General features: G+C 45.0%; 3 protein-coding genes across 15 annotated transcripts in view; 2 read left to right on the forward strand and 1 right to left on the reverse strand.

Annotated features, from left to right (window-relative positions):
- Window positions 1-1,898, reverse strand: part of GIT2 (GIT ArfGAP 2) — a 42,471-nt gene extending 40,573 nt beyond the window's left edge. For 7 of the 12 annotated variants that reach the window (XM_025267485.3, XM_006052934.4, XM_025267484.3 and 4 more), the window contains exon 1: window positions 1,691-1,896. In XM_025267485.3, coding sequence (XP_025123270.1) covers window positions 1,691-1,742 — 52 coding nt within the window. In that variant the 5' untranslated portion in view covers window positions 1,743-1,896. Of the gene's footprint in view, window positions 1-1,690 lie in introns of all 12 variants that reach the window. The other 5 variants (XM_025267483.3, XM_006052928.4, XM_025267482.3 and 2 more) reach the window with 2 other exon arrangements.
- A 3,961-nt stretch (window positions 1,899-5,859) lies between these two features.
- ANKRD13A (ankyrin repeat domain 13A) overlaps window positions 5,860-27,654 on the forward strand; it is a 34,763-nt gene continuing 12,968 nt past the window's right edge. The window contains exons 1-6 of one of the 2 annotated variants that reach the window (XM_006052938.4): window positions 5,862-6,257; window positions 17,957-18,089; window positions 20,122-20,246; window positions 22,490-22,535; window positions 23,641-23,784; window positions 23,957-24,146. In XM_006052938.4, coding sequence (XP_006053000.3) covers window positions 6,162-6,257; window positions 17,957-18,089; window positions 20,122-20,246; window positions 22,490-22,535; window positions 23,641-23,784; window positions 23,957-24,146 — 734 coding nt within the window. In that variant the 5' untranslated portion in view covers window positions 5,862-6,161. Of the gene's footprint in view, window positions 6,258-17,956; window positions 18,090-20,121; window positions 20,247-22,489; window positions 22,536-23,640; window positions 23,785-23,956; window positions 24,147-27,654 lie in introns of both variants that reach the window. The other variant, XM_044930053.2, reaches the window with a different exon arrangement.
- Window positions 18,099-19,168, forward strand: LOC102415872 (histone H2A.Z-like). The gene has a single exon (XM_044930054.2). It carries the CDS (start codon window positions 18,526-18,528, stop codon window positions 18,970-18,972), a length of 447 nt encoding a protein of 148 aa, XP_044785989.2. The 5' UTR covers window positions 18,099-18,525; the 3' UTR covers window positions 18,973-19,168.

Consider the following 27,654-nt stretch of genomic DNA (forward strand, 5'->3'; position numbering starts at 1 on the left):
GAAGTGACTCAAGTCTCTGTAGATTAGGCATATGAGACAACAACTAAAAAAGATACAATGGAAGAGAAAAATGTTCTCAAAGGCACAAAACGCCACAGAAGTGCAAGACAGTACTTAGTACAGAATTCAGCATGACAACCGAGATGCAATTTTCCTGTGCCCCGTATACCATCCACTGAGAAGCAAAGAACATGCGCTTCAAGAGGAAGTTTGAACCTAGATTCATGTGAATCAAACATCACAGAAAGTTCAACCGAAAACAGGCAAGAAAAGAAGGAAGTGGAGCAAATAACATTTTTAGAGAATACAATGGAGTTCGTATGACAAGCTAACTTAGTTTCTACAACACCTCTTTAAACTCCTCCACCCGGTCTCCCTATCTTCAAAAGAAAGTGGTAACCCCACTTACATTATACAGTCCGTGAAATAACCACCTAAGGTTTGAGTTATCATAGTCCTTTTAAAATCGGTCTGCACCTCCATATGACAAGATGAAGTTTAAAACAGTGGTGCTCGATGACTTCGTTAAGATTGTTTATTGGACACTATTGTGCCAAAGAAGCCATCTTACCTTTTGAATTACTTCAAATTCAAAGGAGATAAATCCAAGCACTGAAAACAGCACAGAGGCCTGTCAACCGGGCTCCAACCGCTAAGATAGATCTGAACTCTAAATCTGAATACTAAACATGGGAGGGATGGTTTCCGCCCTTCAGTGTTCCCATATGCCTAACCTGCCTGAATACCCAAATGATTATAGTTGACAATGATTTGGTGTGTTTGTTTTGTAAGCAGTAATTAATGTATAATTTAGAAATTCAACTATAGCTTTAAGGGGCTGTGAAGGTTCTGTACACAATACAAAAAACAGGAAAAATAAAAACAACCCCAAAAACCATCTTAGATGAGACAATCCTAAGCATATTCATTGAAACTGTTCTACCCCTGAGCACCGTACTCTCAATCATCCTCACTCGAAAAATGAGGAAATCAAGACTCGGCCAAATGAAGTCACCAGCCCAAGGTCACCCAGAGGCAAAATCTAGTTTGAACTCGGCCGGTTCAGATCTCAGAACTTGAGACAAGCATTGCTTCCTCAAGCGATGGTCGGCGTTTGCAAGACCCCGTCATCCGGGAGACTGTCCGCGGCGGAGTGGCAGTCGGGATGTTAGAGAAGCGGGGCAAAACTCATCCTTGGGGGTCCTCTGGCGAGTCTCAGTGGAAGGAAGCGGCGAGCGTCGCCTACTCCGGACAGGGCCTGCCCCCCACACCGGGGCGGGGGTCTGGGGGCTGTGGGGAGGGGAGATGACACCTGCAGCCTCTGGGGGCCGCAGCCGGGAGGACGCTCGCAGTTGATTTCTCTAATTGGCCTCCTCGTGGATTGCCCAAGCCCCTTCCTGTTGGGAAAGCGGCCACGACCCCGCCGCCTCTACGCCCGGCCTGGGACAGAGGGGACGAGCAAGAAGAGAGGGACGGGAGTGACGGGAGGGCGGCGGCCCCCTACCCGCCCGGCTCTGACAGGCCCGGGACGGGTCCCGCCCCACGGCCGCCCAGGCGCCTACTCGTCGCGACCCGGGGCATGGGGTGCAGAGCTCTACTGCCCGAACCCTCCCGGCCCGAGGGGGCGGCCCCGGGGCAGGGGTCCTGGCCAGGAGAGCTGAGGGGAGCGGGCCCGGCCGGTGCGACTCACCCGGCCCGCTGCAGTCAGCGCACACCTCGCTGCTCCGGAGCCGCTTCGACATGGCTCCCGCCTCCCACCTGCCGGGAACCTGGGGCCCCGGGACAGTGAAGGCGGCGGCGGCGGCTGCTCTTCCGCTCTAACGGGTCCCCGCGGCGGTGCTGGCGGCGGCCGCCTCTCCCCTCAGCGTCTCACAGCCGCGGCGCAGCACGCACGCGCGGGGAGGTGCTCTTCGGCGACGGGCAGGTCACGTGACCGGAAAGGGCACGCTTCCTTGTCGCCATTTTGAGTGAGGGCAGGTGTCTCCTCTCCTGTTTCCAAACCTCTTTAATTTGGGGGGGGGTCTCCCTCTCTGGAAGAGATTCACTTCCTCCCAGTGCTGATTAATATCAAGGGAAGCAGCATAATGTAGTGACCAAAAGTATGCAGCCACAGCCTTCTTGAGGCAATCATTCAAGTCATTTAGCATAACTTTGGCCACGTTCACTTATTTATTCATTTCTTTATTCAACAAATATTTATTGACCAGGGCTTACTTGGTAGCTCAGCTGGTAAAGAATTCGCCTGCAATGCAGGAGACCCCGTTTCAGTTCCTAGGTCGGGAAGATCCCCTGGAGAAGGGATAGGCTACCCACTCCAGTATTCTTGGGCTTCCTTGGTGGCTCAGACGGTGAAGAATCCGCCAGCAATGCTGAAGACCTGGGTTTGATCCCTGGGGTTGGGAAGATCCATTAGAGGAGGGTATGGCAACCCACTCCAGTATTGCCAGGAGAATCCCCATGGACAGAGGAGGCTGGCGGGGCTACAGTCTTTGGAGTCGCAGAGTCAGATAGGACTGAGTGGCTAAGCACACATAGATAATACTGAAATTATCAGGAATGCACATTTATTGACCATGTACTATGTTCCACACACTGTTCTGGGCACTGGAGAAGGAGCAGTGAGCCAAGAAGACGAAATTTTCTGTATTTATGGAGTTACATTCAACTGTACTAGATCTACAATAAAATAAGTAGGAATATATTAGATGTTTCCCTATGCTGCACTTTTAATCCTAGCTGGAAAGTGGAGGTAGTCTGTCTACCTCAAGCCCATGATTCACGTTTGTATAGCTTGTTACCTAAAAATGATTTTTACATTTTTAAAGGGGTGTAAAGAGGAAAAAAAGAGGGAGAGGACAAAGAATATTCAGCAAAACCCTTACATGACATGCAAAAGCGAAATATTTACTAAGGACAAATGGAGTAACTTACAGAAGCATATAGTGTGCCTGCCCCATAGTAAGCACTCAATAATAGTTGCTCCTCTTACTGGAATTAGATACTGCTATTATTTCCTAATCACAACTTTTTTTTTCCTTTGAGGGTGAGAATAGATAACCTAATTTACAGGACTACATAAGCACAATGAGATGAATTTAATCAGTCTGAAATCGAGCAGAGATGTGGTCCTAATGCTAATGAACATTGTATGTATTACATACGTGTAAGCACAACTATGATCCCCATTTGGCAAATATTCCATGGCTATTGTGGGCCAGAAACTGTCTTGACCTCCAGGTACTCTGGTGAGCAGCCATTGTGGAGTTTTTTCACTAATAAATTAAGATAAATGTTCAATAAATACGGAAAGATGACGAGGCAGAGGATTAAATTGCCCAAGACTTCTGAGAGGATAGGAAGTCCTGGAAGGGGTCTCAGGAGCACTGGTCTTTGGTTCATCTCTCCATTTTTATAAATGTGTGGTGTGGGCATAACCACATAAATCCCACACATTCCACAATTAGAGCCTCTGGGTTCCATCCTGATGCTCCCGCATCCTGTTTTGGTTCACAGACTCACAAATCTTCTGGCCTCAACATGTGTGGAGAAAGGATTAGGCCAGGATTCTTGAACAGCTGTTGTTGCAGGCGTCTGAAAAGCTGATGTCCACAAGCAGAGAAGGCAGAGAGTATGCTTTCAGGATGCATCAAATAACTTTGCCTGGCTATGTGGTCTAGTTGTGGACAGCTGTGCAGAAAGCTCAGGCTGGCGAGCAGCCGTGAGTTGACTTGGTTCTTCATTGAATCAAGGAACTATAGTGTCTTAGGGTGAAACCCAAAGAATGAACTTAAGTTTGGCTGACTGTGGTCAAGTCTAAGTATTATCTATTAGTCCTTTCGGCCATAACCCCAAATTAAAAAATAAAGGACACACGTATGTGGAATAAACCAGCAACTTAGGTAACTTTGAATCATAACCCAGTTTGGAGTTGAGGCAGAAGAGTGCTTCTCAAAGTAGGGGGGGTGGGGGTATGAATTTTTCTCCTCCAGGGTACATTTGGAGACATTTTGGCAGGAGTGTTACTGACATCTAGTGGGTAGAAACGGCGGGGATTCTGCCCAACATCCCCACATTAAGTTGTTGTTTTGTTTTTTTTTTCATTTCTTCCTTTTTTTTAATTTAATTTTATTTTTTAACTTTACAATATTGTATTGGTTTTGCCATATATCAAAATGAATCCACCACAGGTATACATGTGTTCCCCATCCTGAACCCTCCTCCCACCTCCCTCCCCATACCATCCCTCTGGGTCATCCCAGTGCACCAGCCCCAAGCATCCAGTATCGTGCATCGAACCTGGACTGGTGACTCGTTTCATATATGATATTATACATGTTTCAATGCCATTCTCCCAAATCATCCCACCCTCCCACAAAAAGTTTTATGTGGTTCCTGTCTTGCTTTCCAATTTGGATTCCTTTTATTTCTCTTTCTTCTGATTGTTGTGCCTAGGACTTCCAAAACTATGTTGAATAAAAGTGATGCAAGTGGGCATCCTTGCTCCTGATCTTAGAGGAAATGCTTTCAGCTTTTCACCCTTCAGTATGATGTTAGCTGTGGGTTTGTCTTATAGGGTCTTTATTATGTTGCAGTACATTCCCTCAGTATGTAGCATTCTACAATGGTATTCTGCTACTTCTAAGTCACTTCAGTCGTGTCCGACTCTGTGTGACCCCATAGACGTCAGCCCACCAGGCTCTCCTGCCCCTGGGATTCTCCAGGCAAGAACACTGGAGTGGGTTGCCATTTCCTTCTCCAATGCATGAAAGTGAAAAAGTGAAAGTGAAGTTGCTCAGTCATGTCCGACTCTTAGCAACCCCATGGACTGCAGCCCACCAGGCTCCTCCATCCATGGGATTTTCCAGGCAAGAGGGCTGGAGTGGGGTGCCATTGCCTTCTCCAATGGTATTCTATTCAGTTATAAAAAAAAAAAAGAATGAAAATTCGCCATTTGCAGCAACAAGGATGGACTTTTGAGGGCGTTATACTAAGTGAAATAAGATAGAGAAAGACAAATACAGTATGATATCACTTACATGTGGAATCTAAAAATGACAACAAAGTTATAAACATAACAAAAACGAAGCAGATTCACAGATACAGAGAACAAACTAGTCCTTACCAGTGGAGAGAGGGGTAATATAAGTGTGGGGGAGTGGGAGGCACAAACCACTGGGTGTAACATAACTCAAGGATGTATTGTACAATACCAGGAATATAACCAATATTTGGTAAAAACTGTAAATGGAAAGCAACTTTTAAAAACTGTGTAAAAAATAAAAATAAATCCAAAGTAAAAAATAAAAGAATTAGAGTTACCAGAACAGCAAAAACAAATAAATCAAATTTATGTGGTTCGAAATGTGCGTAAGTTGAGAAGCTCTGAGCTAGAACCATCGTCTCATGGGGCAACTACTTAACGCCACTTCTTCAAGAGTTTATGATGCCTACTTGAAAATTGGTTGGTGTTGCCCACTTCCAAAATGGCTCCTGACCAATCGTGGCAGGATCTGCCCAGGTCCAAAAAGGCTGCAAGAGAGTCAGGAACTAGAATGGTTTGGTCCAGGAGCCTATTGTCACCCCCCTTTGACCGCAGAGCCGATGGAAGAGGCCCAGTTGTGGACCGAACCATATGAGGACCTGAGGCAGGAGTAAAGGGGATGATAAAGGCTAGATCGAGTTTTTCAGGTCGAGATCCTAGGCTAAGCAAGAGAGTTTTATTTCTGTTTTCGGTATGATGCTCTGATTCCCGGTATGGGATTGGAGGTGGGTGAGGTTGAGCGGAACCCGGCCCGGGTGGCTAGCCTCGCCTACCCCCCCGCCGCGGTGGGCGGTGGTCCGCTCCCCGCACTTCCCTGTTTGGGGCAGTTCGGCCCGCAGAAGTCGGTTTGCGAGCTGTCAGCGCGGGCGGGAGCGCCGCGGGGCGCGGGGTGGGCACGGCCGACCCCCGTCCCCGACCCGGCCCACGATCCCCGACCTCCCGCGCGTGCCCTGCCCCCGGCCCGCTAGGCCGGCCGGCCGCGTACCGCGCCCCCTCGCTCGCTCGCTCGCCTGGTTCTCTTCGCTCGCCGGCCGGCCGGCGGGCGGGCGCCGGAGACCCCCACCGGGGGCTGAGGCTTGGCAAGCGGGGCGGTGAGGGCCCGACTCTGGCCTCCCTCGCCATGTCCTCGCCCCGCGACGCTAGCGGCGACTTCCCCTTGCACCTCCTGGTCTGGAACAACGACTACCGGCAGCTGGAGAAGGAGCTGCGGGACCAGGTGAGGGGGCGAGGCGAGGGTCTTACCCCAGCGAGAGGAGCCGGGGAGTCGGGGATCGTATCGCCTCCCTGAGCGCATCTCCAGCCCTCTGGGGAAGGGGACGGGGCACCGCCGTCCCCTTCCGCTCAGCAATCGAGGGACAATAATAATAACAGCAGGATGTGTACTGAGTATTTAATGTGTGCCAGGCCGAAGGTTTTATATACATTCTCCCTCTTAACCTTTCCAGCAGCCCTAGGAGGTAGTACTATCCTTTCATTTTACAGAGAAGGAAACTAAGGCGCTCAGAGATTATGTCTCTTACACAAGGTCGCTTACCTAATAAACACCAAATCGAGATTGTAACTCTGGCCAGCTGGCTCCAGCGTGCACCGTCTTAACCAATTATTCTTGCCTTTCTCCAAAATGTGTGAGCAACACACACCTCTCACCCCACCCATTCTTTTTGTCAGGAAGGACTTGGTTGGGTTTGGAGCCCAGGTTCTGACTCGCCCTGTGACCTTGGGCAAGGCATTTTCCCTGTCTTGGCCCACGTCCTCTTCTTTGTGGAATGAGGGTGTTGATACCCATGTGGGCAAATTCTGTTCTTGACTGTTACCAATAGGTCTGGGGTGATGCCCAGGAAAGCTCCCCAGGGAGACTGATAAACACCAAAGTTTGAGAACTGCTGGTGCACAGCATCCTTAAAATCACTTCCTGTTCTAAAGTGCTTTGATTCCTTTTTTATTTATTCCCAGCTTTATAAGCAGTGGTTCTCAGTTGGAAGTGATTTCCTCCCTCATCCCACACATCTGGTAATTAATAGAGACATTTTTGTTTGTTACACGCGGGCAGTGGGTGTTACTGAAATGTAATGGGTAGAGGCCACAGAGGCTGCTCAGTATCCTAGAAGACACACACGTGTAAGACATCCCCCTCCCCAGTTAAGATTTGTCTTCCCCAAAATGTCAGTAACATCTTTCTTGAGAAACCCTGTCTTCAAAGCAGCACAATGATTCTGGGAGGTATTGGTACCCTCAAGTTACAAACGGACAGACTTAGCAGTTACGATGTGTATGTGTGTGTTTTAGTCCCTCAGTCGTGTCCAATTCTTTGCGACCTCATGGACTGTAGCCCGCCAGACTCCTCTGTCCATGGAATTCTCCAGGCAAGAACACTGGAGCAGGTGGCCATTCCTTTCTCCAGGGGATCTTCCCGACCCAGGGATCGAACCTGAATCTCCTGCATTGCAAGCAGATTCTTTAAGTCTGAGCCACCAGGGAAGCACCTCGTGTAATTGTTCTGGTTGACTTCATTTTATCTAGTGTATTAAAGTTCTGGTTTTTGAATGGCTCAGATTTGATGCGCTAATTGTCAAGAAATTCTAGAGGAAAGAGGGCATTGGTTTTCTTCTGATTTGCAAAAATTGAGCAAGGTCAGCATTCCCCACCCCACCCCCGCTCCGACACCCCCCACTTGATGAAGTTACTGCTAAGTGTGTTCTTCCTTTTTGGCTGTGTTGGACCTTCACTGCTGCCCGGGCTTTTCACTAGTTGTGAGTGGGGCCTACTCATTGCAGTGGCTTCTCTTTTTGTAGAGCGCTGGCTCTAGGCAAGTGGGCTTCAGCAGTTGCGGCTCAAGTGGGCTCACTTTTTGCAGCTCCTGGGCTGAAGAGCACAAGCTAAGTAGTTGTGGAGCCCAGTCTTAGTTGCTTTGCGGCATGTGGGATATTCCCTGATTAGGGATCGAACGCATGTCTCCTGCACTGGCAAGTGGATCCTTTACCACTGAGCCACCAGGGAAGCCCTAAATGTGTTCTTGTACTCTGCCATCTTTAAGTCTATTGAGCACCCAGTGGAAGTCAAAAGTTGCCCTTTTTTCTTTTAAATTCTCTGTCCACACAGAATAAACTTTTGTCGCAAGAGTCCTTGTTCCTAATTAGATCATGCCCCCAGAGTAAATGATTCAACAGTTAGGCATCACAGTATACCTGATGATTCAATTCCCTTTCTCTTACTAGACATAGGTCAGAGGGAACCCGCCATCGTTTTGTTCTCGGCTTTAAGTCTCACCTTAGACACTTTAAAAATGACCAGACAGTCTTTGTTTTTAGGCCTGCTGTGTTTTGCCTCTGTACTTCCTCAGTATCGGAGCCTCACAGCTTCTTGTGAAATATTGAGATAAAGTACAAGGAAAGTCACAAAACTAAAATCCAATCTGATAGAGTGGTTCACCATCGTCATTGAACCACACACATGTTCAATACCAATTTCAGAAAACAGCAGGCTTTCTGTTCATGGGAGGTGAGGGAAAGAGTTAAAACAAAGCACCGTCTTTCTTTATAGAAAAACTCAGTTGATAATAACAGTCTTGGTTTGTAATCTAAAATGTGGCATGGTTGAATTATTTCTTTTTCCTGCAACTTGTGATAGAAATGTTCATCAAAAGTTCTCTGTGCCTCTTACCTTGAAAAACATTAAGGACACAGGTGATTAGCGAATTCTAATTTTGCAGCAAAGTAGTCCTGGGATACATTGATCCTTAGTGCCTTTGAGTGTCAAGGAGGTCAAGAAAGAATACGCATCTTTGCTAATTATTTGTTTTTGACTTTGTTATCTGTTATAACTGTAGATCATGTCACAAGATTCTGTTTTCTCTGGGGGAGAGATAGTTGAAGTGTATTCAGAAAAAACATCTTGACTGTGGAAGTTGGACTGTCATGACCACGCAGTCCAATTGCATTCCTGAAACTTTGGCCATTGAAGGGGTGGAGATGGGGCTGGCCTCACGGGTATGCAGGCTCGGCAGTTGCCCAGGGCCCTGTCCTCAGAAGTGGCTCATGCTTGGTTCAGTGCTCTGTTGTCATCATCTGGAACGTCTTACTATTTTCTTTTGAAGAAGGGGCCTTGCATGTTGATTTTTATCTGGGTCCTGTGAATTATGCAACTGCTTCAGGATCAAAAAGTTGATTATTGATACTATTAAAACACAAGGCAGGGAATATTTTGTTGCTTTGATACTTATTGAGATCCTCTGTTAATTATGAAATAGCTATCTACTCTCCTGCCTTGGAGGCAGTTAGGTTAATGGCCAGTACTAATACTGGTTAAGTTGTGAGCTTGGGTGCTTAATTTACCCTTAACAAATCAGTTCATGAGCTGTCAAAATGCGGAGCGTTAACACTAAACGCTTACTATTTTGCCAGGCACTGTGCTGAAACATTTTTGTTGTTTTTGGTTTGTTTTAACTTTTTCTTTTATATTGGAGTATAGCTGATTAACAATGTTGTGATAGTTTCAGGTGGACAGTAAAGGGACTCAGCCATACATATACATGTGTCCATTCTCCCCCAGACTTGTCTCCCATCCCAGCTGCCACTTAACATTGAGCAGAGTTCCCTGTGTTATACTGTAGGTAAAAAATGCATATACTTACTTACTTACATACATATATATATATATATATATATTTTTTTTTTTTTTTTTTTTTTTGCCACACGGCACTGCATGTGGAATCTTAGTTCCCCTACCAGGGATCAAACCTACCTGCACACCCTGCATTGGAAGTCTTAACCACTGGGCTGCCACGGAAGTCCCTTAAAATGTTTTATGTGCAGTTTTAGATTTAATTCTCACATCAGTCCCCAGGGGTTAGTGCTTGTGTGATTCCCATTTTACAGATGAGGAAACAGAGGTGGAGAGGTTCAGTCACCTGCTTACCAAGTCATCAAACTAAGATGTCAACCCTGAGAAAGTCACTCTCACAGCATAAGAATCCTGTATTCTTACCCTTCTGCTTTCCTTCTTTTGGTAAAAGTGCCTCCATTTCAGGATTCTGGAGAAAGAGGAAGGGAACAGATCAGAAGGTGTGGGTCCAGGGTGCCTGGAAGCAATACATTTACCATAGCTGCTGCTGTTAATATCATCAACATCCTGGGAATGTAGCTCCTTTTATGTATGTTCCAGTTTTTCTACAAGGAACCCGTATTGGCTGCATAATTAAAAACAAAAAATTTCCATCACCCCAGCAGTAAAGCCAGCTGTTTCACTTAAGGCTTTGTTTGCCAGTACTTTTCTGCAGTCCGTTCTTCATTCTTTCCGTCCCACGAGTGAGACATGAAGCGGGCACACTGGTAGCTGTAAGAATTTTTATTTTGTTCTAGAAACAGCAGCACAGAAAGAATCAAGTTTATCCAGATGAAGAAGAATAAGCACATGTTTCTGAATGTGTGTGAGTCAGCCCCACCATGTCTTGTTCATTTAGCCGAAGTTCACTGCTTATTTAACTTTGCCAGAGATGAGATTGTTTCAAGCTTTCAGCGTTTACTCAGCCGATGCACTTTATTAAGTGCCTCTTAACCCATCAGCTCTACTGTCTTTAATATTCAGTGCGGCCTTAAAGTTGGTCGGTGCAGTTGAAATGATTTGTGTTCTGGTTATGTCATTTGTCACTTAGCCAGAGAGGTCTGTTAAACATCTTTCAGCCTTCCCGCCGATGCTGGGAGAATGAATGAAAATTTAAGGGGAGAGATGCAAAGGACAGTCTGTGCACCTTAGCAGAGGAGGGAAAGCCCTGTGGGATCAAGTGAGGTAGAGGGTGGCAGATGAGGCCTGACTCCAGGGCCAGCCCTCGGTTAGGGAGCCAGCAGTGAAAGCACAAAATCTGGGCAAAAGAGGACGTTCTAGGCAGCGGCAGTACTCAGAGCCTGACCGGGAAGCACCCGGGGGTTCTCATCGCAGCCCAGGGCAAGGCTGGGTGAGGCCACCGGGCACTCCAGCCAGTCCCTGTTGGCTGGAGGCCCACCCTGAGCCAGAGCCTTGGATCCAAGGGAAAGAGCCTGGAGCCTGCTCTCAGGTGCTCCTCCTTAGACCCTGGGCTCAGTTGCACCTTCGCAACCAGGCACGTATTTATACCTCCCCCGGACTTGGGGTGGGAGAACCAGCTCAGGCCCCGGCTGGCCACAGAGGACGAGGGCCATCTGAGCACTCACAGGACTCTCTCAAGCAAAGGGAGGGCCAGTTAGCAGCCGCTTGCCTGAGGCCTTCCCCCCAGGAGGTACCTGTGATAGTTTCCGAAGTTCTGACTGTGCGACACTCAGAGTGGGTCCCCCGAGGCGAGTGAGGGACCCGGAAGTGGACCCAGCTGTCAGACACAGCAGCCCGCACTCAGCTGCAGAACAGTAGGCTACCAAAGAGGGCTTGGATAAGAAGAGTTGGTGGGCTTAAAAATTAGCACATAAGGAGACATGGAGAAATCTCACGCCTTTTCTTCTTTGGGAGGACACTGTGATCATTAAGAGGGTGGGCAGTTTTAATTTGGTGCAGCTCATCACTGGAGAAACTTAAAGGAAAAATTTAAATGATTGGCTATGACAGTGAATTCCAGTGAAATTCTGAGCTCTTGCTAACTCAACTCATGTCATTAGTTTAGGACCCGCAGCTCCCCTATTAGCTGTAAGGAAATTGGAACAAATCCCTTTTCGGGAGAAAGCGACAGCTTATGTGAAGCAATGTAGTGTAGGAGTATAATCATAAGAGCTGACTCTTCTAAGAGCTTGCCATGAGTCTTACCCTAGTAAGACTTTTGTAAGATAGGTGGGTTTTTTTTGTGTGTTTGTTCTTATTGTTCCCATTTTACAAGCACGCATACTGAAGCTCAAGAGGAGTTAAGCAACTCGTCAAAGAGCATATAGATCGTAGATTAGACTTACGTGTTGCATAAAACACATACATAGGTTGATTTTTAAACAAATTTATTGAGATTCAGTTCCCTTATGCAATTCACGCATTAACGTGTGTTATTCGGTTTTTAGTGTAGTCGTGCAGCTGTCACCTCAATCACATTCCAAAGCATTGTCATCACGCCCGAAAGAAACCCCACACCCATTAGCTGTCATTCCCTATTTCCCCCCAACCCTTCAGCCCCACGCAACATTAAGCAGCTTGATACCTCTATAGATTTGCTTCTTCTGGCCATTCCTTATAAATGGAGTCATACAATACGTGGCCTTTTGTGTGTGGCTTCTTTAACCTAACATGATGTTTTCAGTGTTCATCCATGTCATGGGAGGTGTTAATACTTCATTCCTTTTAATGGCTGAATAGTACTCCCGTGTGTGTGTGTGTGTGTGTGTGTGTGTGTGTGTGTATGTATGTGTGTGTATGCTATATTTTGTTTATTCCTTAGCCAGTTGATGGACATTTGGGCTATTATGAATAATCCTGCTCTGCTTATCTGTGTATAGGTTTTTGTGTGACTGTATGTTTTTATTTTTCTTGGGCAAACACCTATAAGAGGACTTGCTGGGTCTTATATTAATAGTAATTCTGTGTTTAACTTTTTGAGGAACTGCCAAATGTTTTTTCAGTTTGACTGCACCATTTTACATTCCCATCAGCAATGTATAATGGTTCTAGTTTTTCCACATCCTTGTCAACACTTGTTATTGTCCTTTTGATTGTAGCCATCCTAATGGATGTGAAGTATTATCTCATTGTGGCTTTGATTTGCATTTCCCTAAGCTTCCCTGGTAGCTCAGCTGGTAAAGAATCTGCCTGCAATGCAGAAGACCCCGGTTCCATTCCTGGGTCAGGAAAATCCCCTAGAGGAGGGATAGGTTACCCACTCCAGTATTCTTGGGCTTCCCTGGTGGCTCAGATGGTCAAGAATCCGCCTGCAATGCGGAAGACTTGGGTTTGATTCCTGGGTTGGAAAGATCCCTTGTTGGAGGGCATGCAATCTACTCCAGTATTCTTACCCGGAGAATCCCCATGGACAGAGCGGCTTACAGATCATGGGGTTGCAAAGAGTCTGGCGTAACTGAGCAAGTCAGCGCAGCACAGCACAGTCATTAGTTATTTGAGCGTCTTCCATGTGCTGTTGGCCATTGGCATATCTTCTTTGAAGAAATGTCTATTTAAATCCCTTGCCCGTTTTAAAACTGGATCATTTGTCTTTTTATTCATGGATAGTTAGAGTTCTTCATATATTCCAGATGTGCACATGCTGAGTTGCCTTGGTTGTGTCCGACTGTTTGCAACCTCATGGACTGTAACCCGCCAGGCTTCTCTGTTCATGGGATTCTCCAGGCAAGAATACTGGAGTAGGTTGCCGTGCCCTCCTTCAGGGGATCTTCCCGACCCAGGGATTAAACGCACGTCTTTTGTGTCTCCTGCACTGGCAGACGAGTTCTTTACCACTAGGGCCACCTGGGAAGCTCCCATATTCTAAATACTAGCCCATTAATAAGTACATACAAACTTTTTCTCCCTGTCTTTGTCTTTTTACTTTCTTTATACCATTTGAAGTACAACAGTTTTCAGTTTAGATAGAGTATAATTTACCTATATTTTCTTTTGTTTCTTATGCTTTTGATGTTGTATCTTAGAAAATTTTGCTTAGCACAAGGTCACACAAATATAATTGTATGTTTTCTTCTAAGAGTTTTATTGTTTTATTTCTTACATGCAGGTTTATGATCAACTTGGAGCTAATGTTTGCATTTAGTATATATAATACTTCATTCTTTTTTGCATGTTGATATCTAGTTGTTCAAGCAGCATTTGTGGAAAAGATTATTCTTTCCCCATTGAATTATTTTGGCACCCTTGTTGAAAATCAGTTGACCATAAATGTATAAGTGTATTTCTTGACTCTAAATTGTATCCCGCTGATTTATATGTCGACCCTTTTGCCAGTATCACAGTCTTAATTGCTGTAGCTTTGTGTAGTAAGTTTTGAAATTGGGAAGTGCGATTTCTCAAATCTTTTCAAGGTGATTTTGGCTATTCTGGGTCCCTTGAATTTCCTTAAGAATTTTAGTATCACCTGGTTCATTTCTGCAAGAAATAAGCTGGAATTTTGATGGAGATTGCATTGACTCTAGCTCGGTTTAGGGAGTTTTGACATGTTAAAATATTAAGTCTTCTGAACGATGAACATGGGATGTTTTTCCATTTTTTAGATCTTTATTTCTTTCAACAGTGCTTTATAGTTTTCAGAGTATAAGGTTTATACTTCTTTTGTTACTTATTTATAAAGGTTTTATTATTTTCGATGTCACTATAAATGGAATTTTTTATTTTACTTTTGAGGTGTTACAAGTGTATAAATATACAATTGATTTTTCCACATTGCTGTTGTAGCCTGCAACTTGCTGAACTCATTAGTTCTAATATTTTTTAAGTGGATTTCCCAGGATTTCCTATATGTGAGATCATGTTGTCTATGAGTAGAAATAGTTTTACATTTTCCTCAGATGCCTTTTATTTCTTTTTCTTGCCTTATAGTCTTGGTTAGAACCTCTAGTACAATGTTTAATAGATATGATGAAGAGAACATTCCTGTCTTATTTCTTATCTTGGGGGAAAGCATCCATTCTTTCACCATTAAGTATGATGTTAGCTGTGGGTTTTTCATAGATGGATGATGTTTGAGGAAGTTCCCTTCATTCCTAGTTTGTTGAATGTTTTGGGGTTTTTTTTAATCATGAAGGGGTTTAGGATTTTGTGAAATGCTTTTTCTGCCTCATCTTAGTCCATTTGGGCTGCAGTAACAAAATATCATGAAGTGGACAGTTTATGAACAATAGAAATCTATATAGTCTTGGCACCTGGCAGTCCACGATCATGGTGCCAGCGGGTTTGTGTGGTGTCTGGTGAGGGCTTTCCTCCTGGTTCATAGCAAGTGAATCCTCACAGTGTCCTCACTTGGTGGAAGAGGTTTCACAAGCTCTCTCGAGCCTGTTTTCTAAAGACACTCATTCCATTCATGAGGGCTCCACTCTCATGATCTAAGTACTTCCCAAAGGCCCCACTTCCTAATACCATCATCTTTGGAGGTTAGGATGTCAACATGTGAATTTTGGGTGAACACTTCACATTTAGACCACAGCATGCATTTATTGAGATGGTCATATGTTTTTTATTTTTTTCTACCTATATGATGTGTCACATTAATTGATTATTGGATGTTAAGCCGCCCTTGCATTTGTGGGATAAACTCACTTGGTCATGGTGTACAATAACCCTTTTCATATATTATTGGATTTATTTTGCTAACATATTGTTGAGGATGTTTGTATCTACAGTCATAAGAGAGATTGTCTGTGGTTCTCTTTCTTGTTTGTCATTAGCATAATACTGAGCTCATAAAATGAGTTGGGAGGTTTTCTTCCTTCTTCTGTTTTTGGGTTTGTGAAGAATTGGAATTAATTTATTGAACGTTTGGTAGAATTCACCAGTGAAGCCCTTCTGGGTCTGAGGTTTTTTTCCCCTGGGAAATTTTTAAATTACTGAGTCTATCTTTTTACTTGTTATACATGTTTTCACGTGTTATGAATTTTTTCTGTTTTTTTTTCCTAAGTGAGTTTTGCTAGCTTGTGGCTGCCTAGGAATATGTGCCTTTCATCTAAGTTCTCATTTGTTGGCATACAGTTGTTCATAGTATTCATTTATAATACTTCTTATTTCTGTAGAGTTGATAGTAATATCCCCTATATCATTCCTGATTTTGGTAACTTGAATCTTCTCTTTTTTTTCTTTTGGTCCTTCTAGCCAAAAGTTTGTCAGTTTTGTTGATATTTTCCAAGAGCCAACTTTTGGTTTTGTTGATATTTCTCTGTTGATTTTCTATCTTTTTCCCCCCCACCAGTTTCCACTCTAATCGTTATTCACCCATTGTTTTAAATCACTCTGTCATTATAATATATCATTTTACCTCCCTTATCTCCTTTCAGATGAGAAGGAGGGGCATAGGAGGCCCTGCACAGTTATAATTATCTATGCAAAGTGTGCAGCTATGGGACTCAGACATACAGTTGCCCCACCGCTGCCCTGTGGTCAAAAATAGAAAAAAGTTAACTTAATATATTTGAATTTGATTGTATACATCATATCTAGTGACCCAGAAACTTGAGCCTTACTTCTTAGTCCCAGATGTTGGCTTTGTTCTAGGGTGTGAATTAAAGTAAGTAGTTTCCCCTTTTGCCTGATAAATGTTGTTAAGCATCTCCTGTGTCTGGCAGCGTGCTAACCCTAGCACCTTTCATGTAGTACTTAAAACTTGTTGAGTAAGAAAGCATCATCTATAACAGACGTGAAAGATAAGAATGAATTTGCTAAGTCTTTCTTTCCTGTTAAACTTCAGCTAAGTTAATAGTTTCAAGTCACATTACTTAAAAGAAAAAAAAACACAATGATTTAATGCACATTGGAGACTAAGGTGGCAGAAGCTAAGAAATACAAGATTCAGATCCCGCCCTTTGGAATTCTCAAGTGAGATAAACAGGCCATCCTGTTGGAAAAGTCAGGGAATCCCAGGAGGTGGTGTGGGCCCTGTTCTAGGAGACGCGATGGCCTTTCAGCACCTGAGAGAACACCGAGGCCTGGAGTTGGTCCAGGAGGACACGTGTTCACTTAGCGGAATGTCTTCAGCCACTTCTATTTTTCTTCAATACCAGTCTGTCTTCACTTCACAATGGCCGCGATACAATTAGCAAAACAGGGAGGTCGGGTAGCTGTTGGATAGTGGCTGTTTACCCACAGTCCTGCTTACCGTCCTCTCCTGTGGCCGACAGTGGCTTGTCCTGGATCTCTCTGGAGGCTGCCCCACAACTAGCATCGCACATCAACATAAAGCACATTTTCTAAGCAAGCAGTCTCATGATTTGGGGCTGTGGTGGGTCTTCATTGCTGCACACAGGCTCTTTTTTCTAGTAGTGGGGGCTACTCTTCATTGAGATGTGCAGGCTTCTTATTTCTGTGGCCTCTCTTATTGGGGAGCAAGGGCTCAGAGTCGTGGTCCATGGGTTCAGTAGTTGTGGCTCACAGGCTTAGTTGCTCCGCGGCACGTGGGATCTTCTGGACTAGGGATTGAACCCGTGTCCCGTGCACTGGCAAGCAGATTCCCAACCACTGGACCACCAGGGGGTCCCCTTAAAGGTTTTTATTTTCCAACAGCCCCACGGAAGTTTCTTGTATCCTTGGAAGAACATTCAGAGCTGTCTCTGGAAGGCAGCACTGACCCCTTCAGATGGAGCCCTGGACCCCAGTGCAGGTGCCGGAGGGAGGACCAGAATAGGAGTGAAGAGTAGAAGCCAAATGGATGTTTATCTGCGTCCTCGTGCGTGCCTGGCGGATCACGCTCATTGTATGTGGGACCCACGGATGCTGCCACGTCGGGGCACTTGGAGCTCAACACACAATAACGAGAGTGGTGTTTTGGTGGGAATCCAGCTAGAGAACGTACTTTTATTCTGACCCAAATTATCTTCTGTACTTTCAGTTTTGATTAAAGTCCTTGCACTTCCTGTTCTGGACTTGAGTGCTGAGATGTGCTGGAGAAATCCCCTACGTTCCACACCACGGGGTGGCTGTGTTTCCATGCAAGCCCTTAGCCTTATTTAGACTTAATTTGAGTGCTGTTGTGCTTTGGGTTGTGTTTGATGATCGGAGGCCTGTAGCCAGTGTTTGTTTATGAGGCTCTTAACTTTATAGAAAAAGGAACTCAGTAACTGTCACCTTTATTTATAGCCCCCAGAGTCACATTATTTCAGTTCGTGCCCATGTATAAGCATTTGTTTTTCCCATGTACTGCTGTCTTGAGTGTGCAAATACTATTTTTAATTTCTATATTTACTATTAACCTCTGAAACTCCTTTCCACGTTTTTGTGTCCAGTTATATATATCCAGTTACATAAATGCCAGTGTTTACTTTACAGAACGTGGAGGCCCTGGATCCTCGAGGTCGCACCTTGTTGCATCTTGCTGTTTCTTTGGGACATTTGGAATCTGCCAGAGTCCTGCTCCGACATAAAGCAGATGTGACAAAGGAAAATCGTGAGGGTTGGACAGGCAAGTGTACTTGCGAAATAACGTAAAGCCTTCCATTTTGGTTTCTCTCTCTGAATAAAGGTTAGCCTCAGTCCTCATTGTCTTCAGAGTCATCTTTATCTTGAGCTCTGTCTCTCTGGGGACTCGGGGCCGGGGAAGGAGCTGAGAGCCTCGGAGGCCACTGGCTTGTCTGCAGCACAATGGTCCCAGTTGTGTCCTGGGTCAGGCGCCCAGGGTAGGGGGTGACTCCTCATCCAGAAAGCAGCTCTCAGTGCACCAGACACGAAGGCGAGCACCCGGTTTCCCCTGAGGAGCGTGGCGGTAACTCCAGCAAATCCATCATGACGGACAATCAGAAAGAAATGATAGGCAGCTTGAATCACCATGTGAAGAAGGAGTAGGCGGCGGGCTCTCGCTGGGTGTCTAACTAGTCCTTTCTCTGCCTTGCTTGTTTGACATGGCTGACAGTAAGGCTGGGAAGGACTCAGGAAAAGGCAACACAAAGGCGCTTTCTCACTTGCAGAGAGCCAGTCTGCAGTTCCTGGGGGACCATATTCATCCTTACCTAAAATCTAGGGCCTCCAGCCATGGACGTGTGGGCGTGACTGCCGCTGCGCGTAGCACAGCCATCCTGGAGCACCTCACCGCAGAGGTACTTGAGTTGGCGGGAAATGCGTCAGAAGACTTGAAGGTAAAGTGTATTATGCCTCGTCACTTGCAACTTGCTATTCGTGGAGATGAAGAATTGGACTCTCTGATCAAGGCTACAGTTGCTGGTGGTGATGTCAGTCCACACATCCACAAATCTCTGGGAAGAGAGGACACAGAAGACTGTCTAAAAGAAGCCTGGATTCATTATTATCTCAGGACTCTAAATACCCCTACAGCTATCCAGTGTTGGTGATTCCAGTGGACCATATCTCTGGGAATAAGACAGTTTTGCCTGTTTTGTAATTCTGTTTGAGCAAGTTGGAAGCTTAATTAACTTTCCAACAAGCCAAATTTCTGCATTCGAGTCTTAACCATGTTTAAGTGTTACTGTGGCTTCAAAGAAGCTATTGATTCTGAAGTAGTGGGTTTTGATTGAGTTGACTGTTTTTGAAAAACTGTTTGGATTTTAATTGTGATGTAGAGATTATAGTAACAAACATTTGGTTTGGCACAGATATTTTTTCTGTACCAAAAGAAAAAATGTGGTGGATAAGCTAAATAAAGGTCATATCTCACCACCCCACCCCCCACCGGCCAAAAAAAAAAAATTACAGCTGAAAATAGTATCCTTTTCCAGTGAAATCCTGGCACTTGACTTGTTTTGAGACTCTTGAGACTCCCTTGGACTTTGAGGAGATCAAACCAGTCAGTCCTAAAGGAAATCAACCCTGAATATTCATTGGAAGGACTGATGCTGAAGCTCCAATACTTTGGCCGCCTGATCGAAAAGCCAACTCGTTTGGGAAAACTCTCTGATGCTGGGAAAGATTGAGGGCAGAAAGAGAAGAGATGGCAGAAGATGAGATAGTTGATAGCATCACCGACTCAATGGACATGAATTTGAGCAAACTCCAGAAGACACTGAAGGACAGAGGAGCCTGGAGTGCTGCAGTCCATGGGATTGTGAAGAGTCAGACACAACGTAGCAACGAAACAACAACACTTGTTCTGCAAGCTCTCGTACTACTGGTCTGAGTAATTTGGGATTGACTGAAAAAGAATACACACAACCTGCCTGCCCATCTCCACAGCTGTGTGATCACACAATGAAAGCCAGCTCTGAAGACACCGTCAGGATTTCAGAGTCAGTAGTAAGAAACAGGGGGAAGAGAATAATGGCAGGTTTGCTCAAGAGGCTGAGAGTACTCTTTTCTCTGCTCAGTCAGGTAGGGGTTAAAGTAAGTAGTCATGGTCATGAAGATTGGATGGGGCTGGAGCCTCTGTCTCGCTTTAAAGAAATTGTTGGCCTTCGATCCAGAGAGATACTTTTCAAGCTGGCTTTGGAATTTGTGAGTAAGTATGAGAATACAGGGTGATCAGATTACATCTTTTTGCCTTCCAGTTTTGCACGAGGCTGTGAGCACCGGTGACCCCGAGATGGTGTACACGGTCCTTCAGCATCGGGACTTCCACAACACGTCCATGGCCCTCGAGGGAGTTCCGGAGCTGCTCCAGAAAATTCTTGAGGTAGCCATAAAAACTGCCAGCGCATCTGTGGAGTTGAATGCTGACACAGCAGCCGCAGAGTTTGACATCCTTGTGCGCCCTCCCAAACAGTTTGAAGGATTGTGAAAACGATGTATTGAATACCAAATAGCATGATTCCTTGCTTTTGCGATCTGTTAAATGTATGATGTCTTTCACAAACTATGTTTCCAGGTCACTAGACTGACTCTTTTAAGTGCTATTTAAAAGTTAGAACTAAAGACAAATGGACATCAGGCAATTAATTTGTCTAGCTGCCTGTTTTCTTAATAGTAGCATCCTGAGCTCAGGTCATCTTGGGTAAATTATAATGAACTTCGTTACTGTCTGGGGATTTTCAGGGCCTGTTGAGGCTCAGAAGTCTGTGTGCAACTCTCCTTGACACCTCTGTCGCTTCTAGCCATTAGTATTTTGTGACTTCTAATCCATTGCCTGAACTTAGAGTTACTAGCTTTGGGGCAGTTTATCTGTCTTGTGAGTAAAAGGGTATGGGCTCTGTAACACTTGGAGAAGTTTCTTAAAAGATTTTACTTCTAGGCTCTCAAGTTTGTTTTGTTTGCTTTAATATTTATTTATTCGACCTCGCCGGGTCTTAGTTGCAGCACGTGGGGTCTTCGACCTGGCACGCACGTGTTTTAGTTACAGCATGGAAACTCTTAGTTGCGGCATGTGGGATCTAGTTCCCTGACCTGGGATCAAACCCCCAGCCTCCCGCATTGAGAGTGTGGAGTCTTAGTCACTAGACCTTCAAGGAAGTCCCTCTTGGATTGTTTGGGATGATAGTTACCATTCTTCAGATAGCCTTTGTCACTTGCAGTAGCTGTCTTATTGGTCAGTCATGTGCAGTATTCCTGAGGCAGCCAGCGGTTCAGTTTTCACGTCATTTATTCTCAGTTGAAGCACAGAAGTGAGCTCCCCCAAGTACTTCCAAAGATACTTGCTAGATAAATCAGCTTCCCACACTTCTTGAGAAAAATTAACAGCTCTGTTGAGAAAAGGAATAACTTTGCTGTGAGACAATCTGAGCATTCTTCTTAAAAAAATATTAACACTTAAGCTAAATCCTGCCTAAGACATTGATTTTCCACATACTGCACAGAAACCATCCGTGAAATACAAGTTGTTGTATCCACTGATTTTAAAATAGATGTGTGTTTGAGTGCACAGAGATCACATAGATTTGTTTTCTTGTCTAACTCACTGTAGGAGGAACTAAAAACAACATCTGTCCATTTGACAAAGCAGAAAATGACCTATTTTACCTGGAGTCACCCCCCCCCCATTTTTAAATTCCATGTAGAAGACTTTTTTCACCTGTGTCGATCCATAGCCGTGAACTGCCCTGAATTATACCCTGTGTTGGAGGTTACAGACAGCCCACAAATGACCTGGTGCCCCGTGGCACCAGAGGCCATGCCTAACAGCCTGTCTTTCAACGGCGTCTCCTCACTGCGTGTCCATGTTTCTTTTCTATTGTCCCTTGGAGTGACTTTACCCATCTTTGGAATCTGGAATTTCTAGCTTTTGTCTTTTTGGGTTTCTTAAGTAGCTCTCCCAGAACCTTCTATAGGAATTCATGATGGGTCAGAAAATGATTCTAAACAGGCTTGCTGTGGTGGTGTGAAACCTCAAAAAGCCAAATTCTAGATGTTTAAGAAGAAAATGAGGGGCAAAAGTCTGAAGGGAAAACTCAATTTCCTGGGGACAGTGATGTCTCACACCCTCCTGGTTTCACAGTGGTCTGATAAACACCCCACCCTTCCCAGCATACAGAGCCTTTTGCAGTCAAGCTCCCTGTAGAACAGGTGGGGTCCACGCTCCTTCTCCTTGCTTAGACCAGCCTGTGACCCTCACTGCTAGGAACCCAATTGAACCCTTAAATCGGATTTGACTTTTATCTCCCTCCAACCTTGTCGCCTGCAGTTAACTTTATTAACTGTCTAGACGTATTTTATAGTGAGATAAAATAACAGCCTGAATATAAAAATAGGCATTTAGTCTGATGGGTTTGCAATTTATGTTTCTTCTTATTTTCTCTGTTCTTTCTCCCTCTCCCTTTTGAACAACCCTATCAGCCCTTACTATGTGTGTTTAGCTAATGGTACCAAGGGTAATTTATTTTCTTTTATTTTTTAAGTTAATTTTTATTGGAGTATAGTCACATTTACAATGTTGTGTTAGTTTCTGATAGCAGGAGTGATTTCTTTTAAACCTTTGTCTTTCAGGCTCCAGATTTTTACGTGCAGATGAAATGGGAATTCACCAGCTGGGGTGAGTGGCTATGAGCTTGAAATTTATTTAGCTTGAATATAGGCTTATTTTTCTTTTATGGAAGTTATATATTTATTTTTTAAATCTAGGAAAGGCATAGATGAGAGTAACAGTCGCCCACAGTCCTACTTCAGCACAAGTGCTTACTGTTGTAGGTGTGTTCCTTCCAATCTTATCCCACACGCATGGGACTTTTTCTCCCAAGCATTCGTCAATAGAATATATAGACAATTTTGTCTCCTCCTTTTGTTACCTGTGGCTGACATTTATCCATATTATTCATTTTTTTAAGATGTCACTTTAAAGGGGCTAAAGTCTTTAGTAAGTAGATTTATCATAATTCAGTTACTCATTTCCTTATGTAGTTCAATGTGATTCTTTTAAACTTGTTTTTCTAAGGAAGAAGATGAGATGAATATTGGAATAGCTCATTTTTTAACAAAATGGATGCATTGCTCCAAAATCTTATGTAAGGCAAATTGACTGACAGTAATTTTCCTAGATGTTCTACTTCTGTGTCTTGTAGATCAGTTAATGACAGCTTCCAGCTCCCAGAGCCTCAGCAATTTTCACTTCCAGACTTCCCTTTCAGGCACGAAGTCATATTTGCCATGAAACATTTAAACGAAGTAAAAAGTAATATGAAGGAAGAGAACTTGAGAGTCTTCTATACATCTGAGTTCTTTTTAATGAAGATAATAACCCTGAGCCCAGGTTTTGATAAAGCAGCATGTTTTAGACATCTGATCTCGTGACTCGTGGGAATGACAGGATAGTGGGTTGAGGCCGGATGGACACACACTAGCCCTGCTGGCGGCCAATAAGAGGGGTTCATCTGGGGCTGAGAACACACTTGAGAAACTGATTTAGCGTTTTCTCTGGGCAAGACATAGATCTGCAGTTTTATAAATGGCTCTAGAACTGAAAGTCCACTCTCATTCCTTAAGAATGACTTCTTGTATCATAAGCATGGGAGCCAGTTCTGTATGACTGTTGGCATCTCGCCTCTCCTGTCCTTTCAGTAAAGTCAGGGTCCTGATTTGCGGGGCCTGACTGTTCTGCCGGGCCCTCAGGCTTTTCTCAGTAGTATACATCTCTTCTCCAGTGCCCTTGGTTTCCCGAATATGCCCGAATGACGTCTGTCGCATTTGGAAAAGCGGTGCCAAACTGCGTGTGGATATCACGCTGCTGGGCTTTGAGAACATGAGCTGGATAAGAGGGAGGCGGAGTTTCATCTTTAAAGGAGAAGGTGAGTGGTTTCCCTTGTCGTCGTCACTGCTGTTGCTAAGTTCAGAGTGATTTTTCACCATCGAAATGTGTTCGTGTGTGTGTGAAAGATGATGCAGTTCAATATACGACGCTCCTTTGGTTTCACATCTTCCTTGCGCTGTACTTAGTTATGCCCTTGTTTCCATTAACAGACAACTGGGCAGAGTTGATGGAAGTCAACCATGATGACAAAGTGGTCACCACTGAACACTTTGACCTTTCCCAGGAAATGGAACGGCTCACTCTGGACCTGATGAAACCTAAAAGCAGGGAGGTTGAGAGGCGGCTCACAAGCCCTGTCATTAACACCAGCCTTGATACTAAAAACATTGCTTTTGAAAGGTATGGATTTAAGTTCTGCATTTTCAAGTCTAATCCCATTACTGCCATCTTTATAGCATGTATACGTTAATTGGAAACTATGGGTGGATTAGAATTTTTTTTCTACTATGGCATAAGAAACACTAGTGGGCTTTAAAGTTGATCTCTGCTCCAACCAAATGGAAACCACAGCTGACATCCTCCACCATATGGCATTTTTATCACACATTGGTGAAGTCTTGGAGAAACGTCTTCATATTCTTTTATGGGCCCTTTTCTAACAGATTTTACCTGAATTTGATCTTTGTGTTTGGCAGTCCACAAGACTCCCCTTGTCCCAAACCATGGAGCTTGAGTTTCTGAGGCAGAAGCGATCCAGTATCGAATGTGGTTGGTTATTAGTCAGATTCACACTTGGCATACAGTTCAATGTGGTTCTCCCCCTTGCCCGCCCTCTGCTTCTCCATGAGGCCTAACAGTTTTGAGCAAGAGTCTGGAGGGTTTCAGTTTGATTCCAGACTTTATCTGGAGCAACCTCTGGGGAGGTCTCTGCCCCAGTTAAGCCAGGTGAGAATGGGTGTCTTCCCCAAGGGCGGCTCCGAGGCAGGGAGGGCTTTGTGAGGGGGACAGAGGCTGTCACAGCTATTAGTTAGGCTAAGAGTTTATTCCACAGATCACACTGAACCCAGGGAGTCTACATGAACCCTGAGTGTTTGCCTAGGATGTCACATCCCGCTCCCTGTAGACCAAAGCCGCATCATCTGAGCCGACACAGACAGCGTTCTCCTGGACTCAGGCTGTCTTCTCTCTTAATGAGTATATGAACTGTTCTTTTTCATCTTTCTTTCCAGTAGAAAATTTATTACTAAAACCAGGAGTCTTCTGTGTAGTCAGACGTAAGACTTAAGTGCCCCTTCCCCCTAATTTAGACCAAGCTGTGGAATTAGGGTGTGTGTTTGGTAGCAGAAGAGAAAACGTCAGGTATCTGCTGCCTTGGGAGCGATGCCCCCGAGGCAGGGTCAGTGCCCTTTCGTCAGCCTCTGGGCACCGGTCTCACCAGGTGACAGCCGCTGTCTTCCTGGGACAGCAAGCTTTAGGGACTGACCATACCTGGAAGGGTCTTGGGAAGACATCTCCAGGCTTGAGCACCTGCCTGTGCAGGACGGGAGGGCCCGCCTGCTCAGGGCTCTGCTCTGAAAGCTGGAAGACGGGAGAGCGAGGGCTGGAGGAACCTGGCGCCACTGGCGGAGCTGCTCCCTCTGCGGCTTTGAGCCAGCAGCTTCATCTCCGGGTTTCTGTTTCCTCAGCTGAAAGGAGAAAAAGAATGAATCTTGAGCTGAAATCTCAGATGTCGTGAGAAGAGCCAGTGTTCCCTCTAGTTCAGCAGCAGAGTTGCAGGGTCATTGTTTGGTCTGAAGTGTTGTTTACAGAGAGGTGATGGTTACTGGCTGTTACCCAGCAGGTAGATGGGCAATGACCGCGCCTTCCGTTTGTACTGAGTTGCATTTTGTATTCCTGTGGCCTCGGGGTTTTCAGATAGTTCAGGCTAACCCTCCTTTTGCAACTGACGGGGAGTTGCTGAAAGAGAATTTTCTGGAAAGCAGCTGCTGTTTTGGTGGGGCTCAGAATGAAATATGTACTCAGTGAGTTTCTTGTGCTTTGAGCAAGGACTTGAGCCCCTCACGAGGGTGAGGTTTGCTGGTAGAAATAGAAAAAGTGTGCTTGCCCGCTTCTTACCCAAGTGAGGTGTGAGCAAGCATTCAGCGGATTAAATTTAGCAGATGAGGGTCTGATATATTCGGATAGTCTTTTTCTTCCCTTTCTTTCTTCTCATCTGTCACTCGGAGCTCGATGTTGGCAAACATGTACTTTTCCTGCGTTCAAGTTTGGCCTTTGGGTATAGACCCTCTGTTTGCAGTCTGGATTTTTCTCTCGTCTGAAAGGTTCCTGCCCTGCCCACCTCAAACAGAACATGCCCTGGCCCCCAACCCGTGAGGCAGCCTCCGAGCCCAGCACCAGCTCAGTGGCCTTTGGGGTGCTGGTCTCATTGGAGACAGGCAGAGGGAAAATGGCCGAAGAGGAGGCTGGGTTTCCTCCTGTCATTTTCAGAGCCTCTGCACATACAGTTGATCAAGAAGTTAAAACCAGAATCTTGGTTTTAAAACAGGATGTAGATGTTGAGTTCAGGACCTAAGCTGTCAGAGAGTGGACATGGGGAAGGCGATGGAGCATCCGGGATGGCGGATGGGGCAGAGGTGGGTGAGTGAGGAACCTGGTGGTTCCCAGGGAAAAAACGTGGTTCTGATTTCTCAGCATCCACAAAGGATGCTGTGGAGCAGACTGGGTCATCCTTTGGTCCCTCAGAAGACCGGGTGCCAAAAACCCGTGATTTCTTGTGCCAGGATATCGAGTTCTTACTGAGAGACAGGAACTGAGGATCAATCGGTTCCCCCAAAGGAAGATCTGGATTTTCATTGATCACTGACGAAAAGGGGCCTTGGGTTTATTGATCAGTCAGGTGTGGTCCCTAAATGTTTTTCTGGAATGTGAATTGGAGACAGCTAGCCTGCAGGGTCATCCCTTTAGGAGCCCTCTCTTTCCTTGAGTGGGTCACATTGCACTCAGTTCAGTTCAGTTGCTCAGTCATGTTCGACTCTGCGACCCCATGGACTGCAGCATGCCGGGCTTCCCTGTCCATCACTAACTCCCGGAGCTTACTCAAACTCATGTCCATTGAGTCAGTGATACCATCCAACCATCTCATCCTCTGTTGTGCCCTTCTCCTCCTGCCTTCAATCTTTCCCAGCATCAAGGTCTTTTCCATTGAGTCAGTTCTTCACATCAGGTGGCCAAAGTATTAGAGTTTCAGCTTCAGCCTCAGTCCTTCCAATGAATATTCAGGATTGATTTCCTTTAGGATTGACTGGTTTGATCTCCTTGCTGTCCAAAGGACTCTCAAGAGTCTTCTCCAACATCACGGTTCAAAAGCATCAATTCTTCAGCAGCTCATCTTTATGGTTCAACTCACATACATACATAACTACTGGAAAACCATACCTTTGACTAGACAGACCTTTGTTGGCAAAGTAATGTCTCTGCTTTTTAATATGCTGTCTAGGTTTGTCATAACTTCTCTTCCAAGGAGCAAGTGTCTGTTAATTTCATGGCTGCAGTCACCATCTGCAGTGATTTTGGAGCCCAAGAAAAGAAAGTGTGTCACTGTTTCCATTGTTTCCCCATCTATTTGCTGTGAAATGATGGGACCAGATGCCACGATCTTAGTTTTTGAATACTGAGTTTTAAACCAGCTTTTTCACTCTCCTCTTTTACTTTCATCAAGAGGCTTTTTAGTTCCTCTTCACTTTCTGCCATAAGGGTGGTGTCATCTGCATATCTGAGGCTATTGATATTTCTCCCTGCAATCTTGATTCCAGCTTGTGCTTCATCCAGCCCACCATTTCGCATGATGTACTCTGCATTTTAGTTAAACAAACAGGGTGACAGTATACAGCCTTGACATACTCCTTTC

This window comes from Bubalus bubalis, chromosome 17, assembly GCF_019923935.1.
Source record: "Bubalus bubalis isolate 160015118507 breed Murrah chromosome 17, NDDB_SH_1, whole genome shotgun sequence".
In the NCBI taxonomy this organism is placed as follows: Eukaryota; Metazoa; Chordata; class Mammalia; order Artiodactyla; family Bovidae; genus Bubalus; species Bubalus bubalis.

Excerpts from the sequence above, each read along its gene's own strand:
- LOC102415872 (XM_044930054.2), top strand. The coding sequence starts at position 18,526 with ATGGCTGACAGTAAGGCTGGGAAGGACTCAGGAAAAGGCAACACAAAG.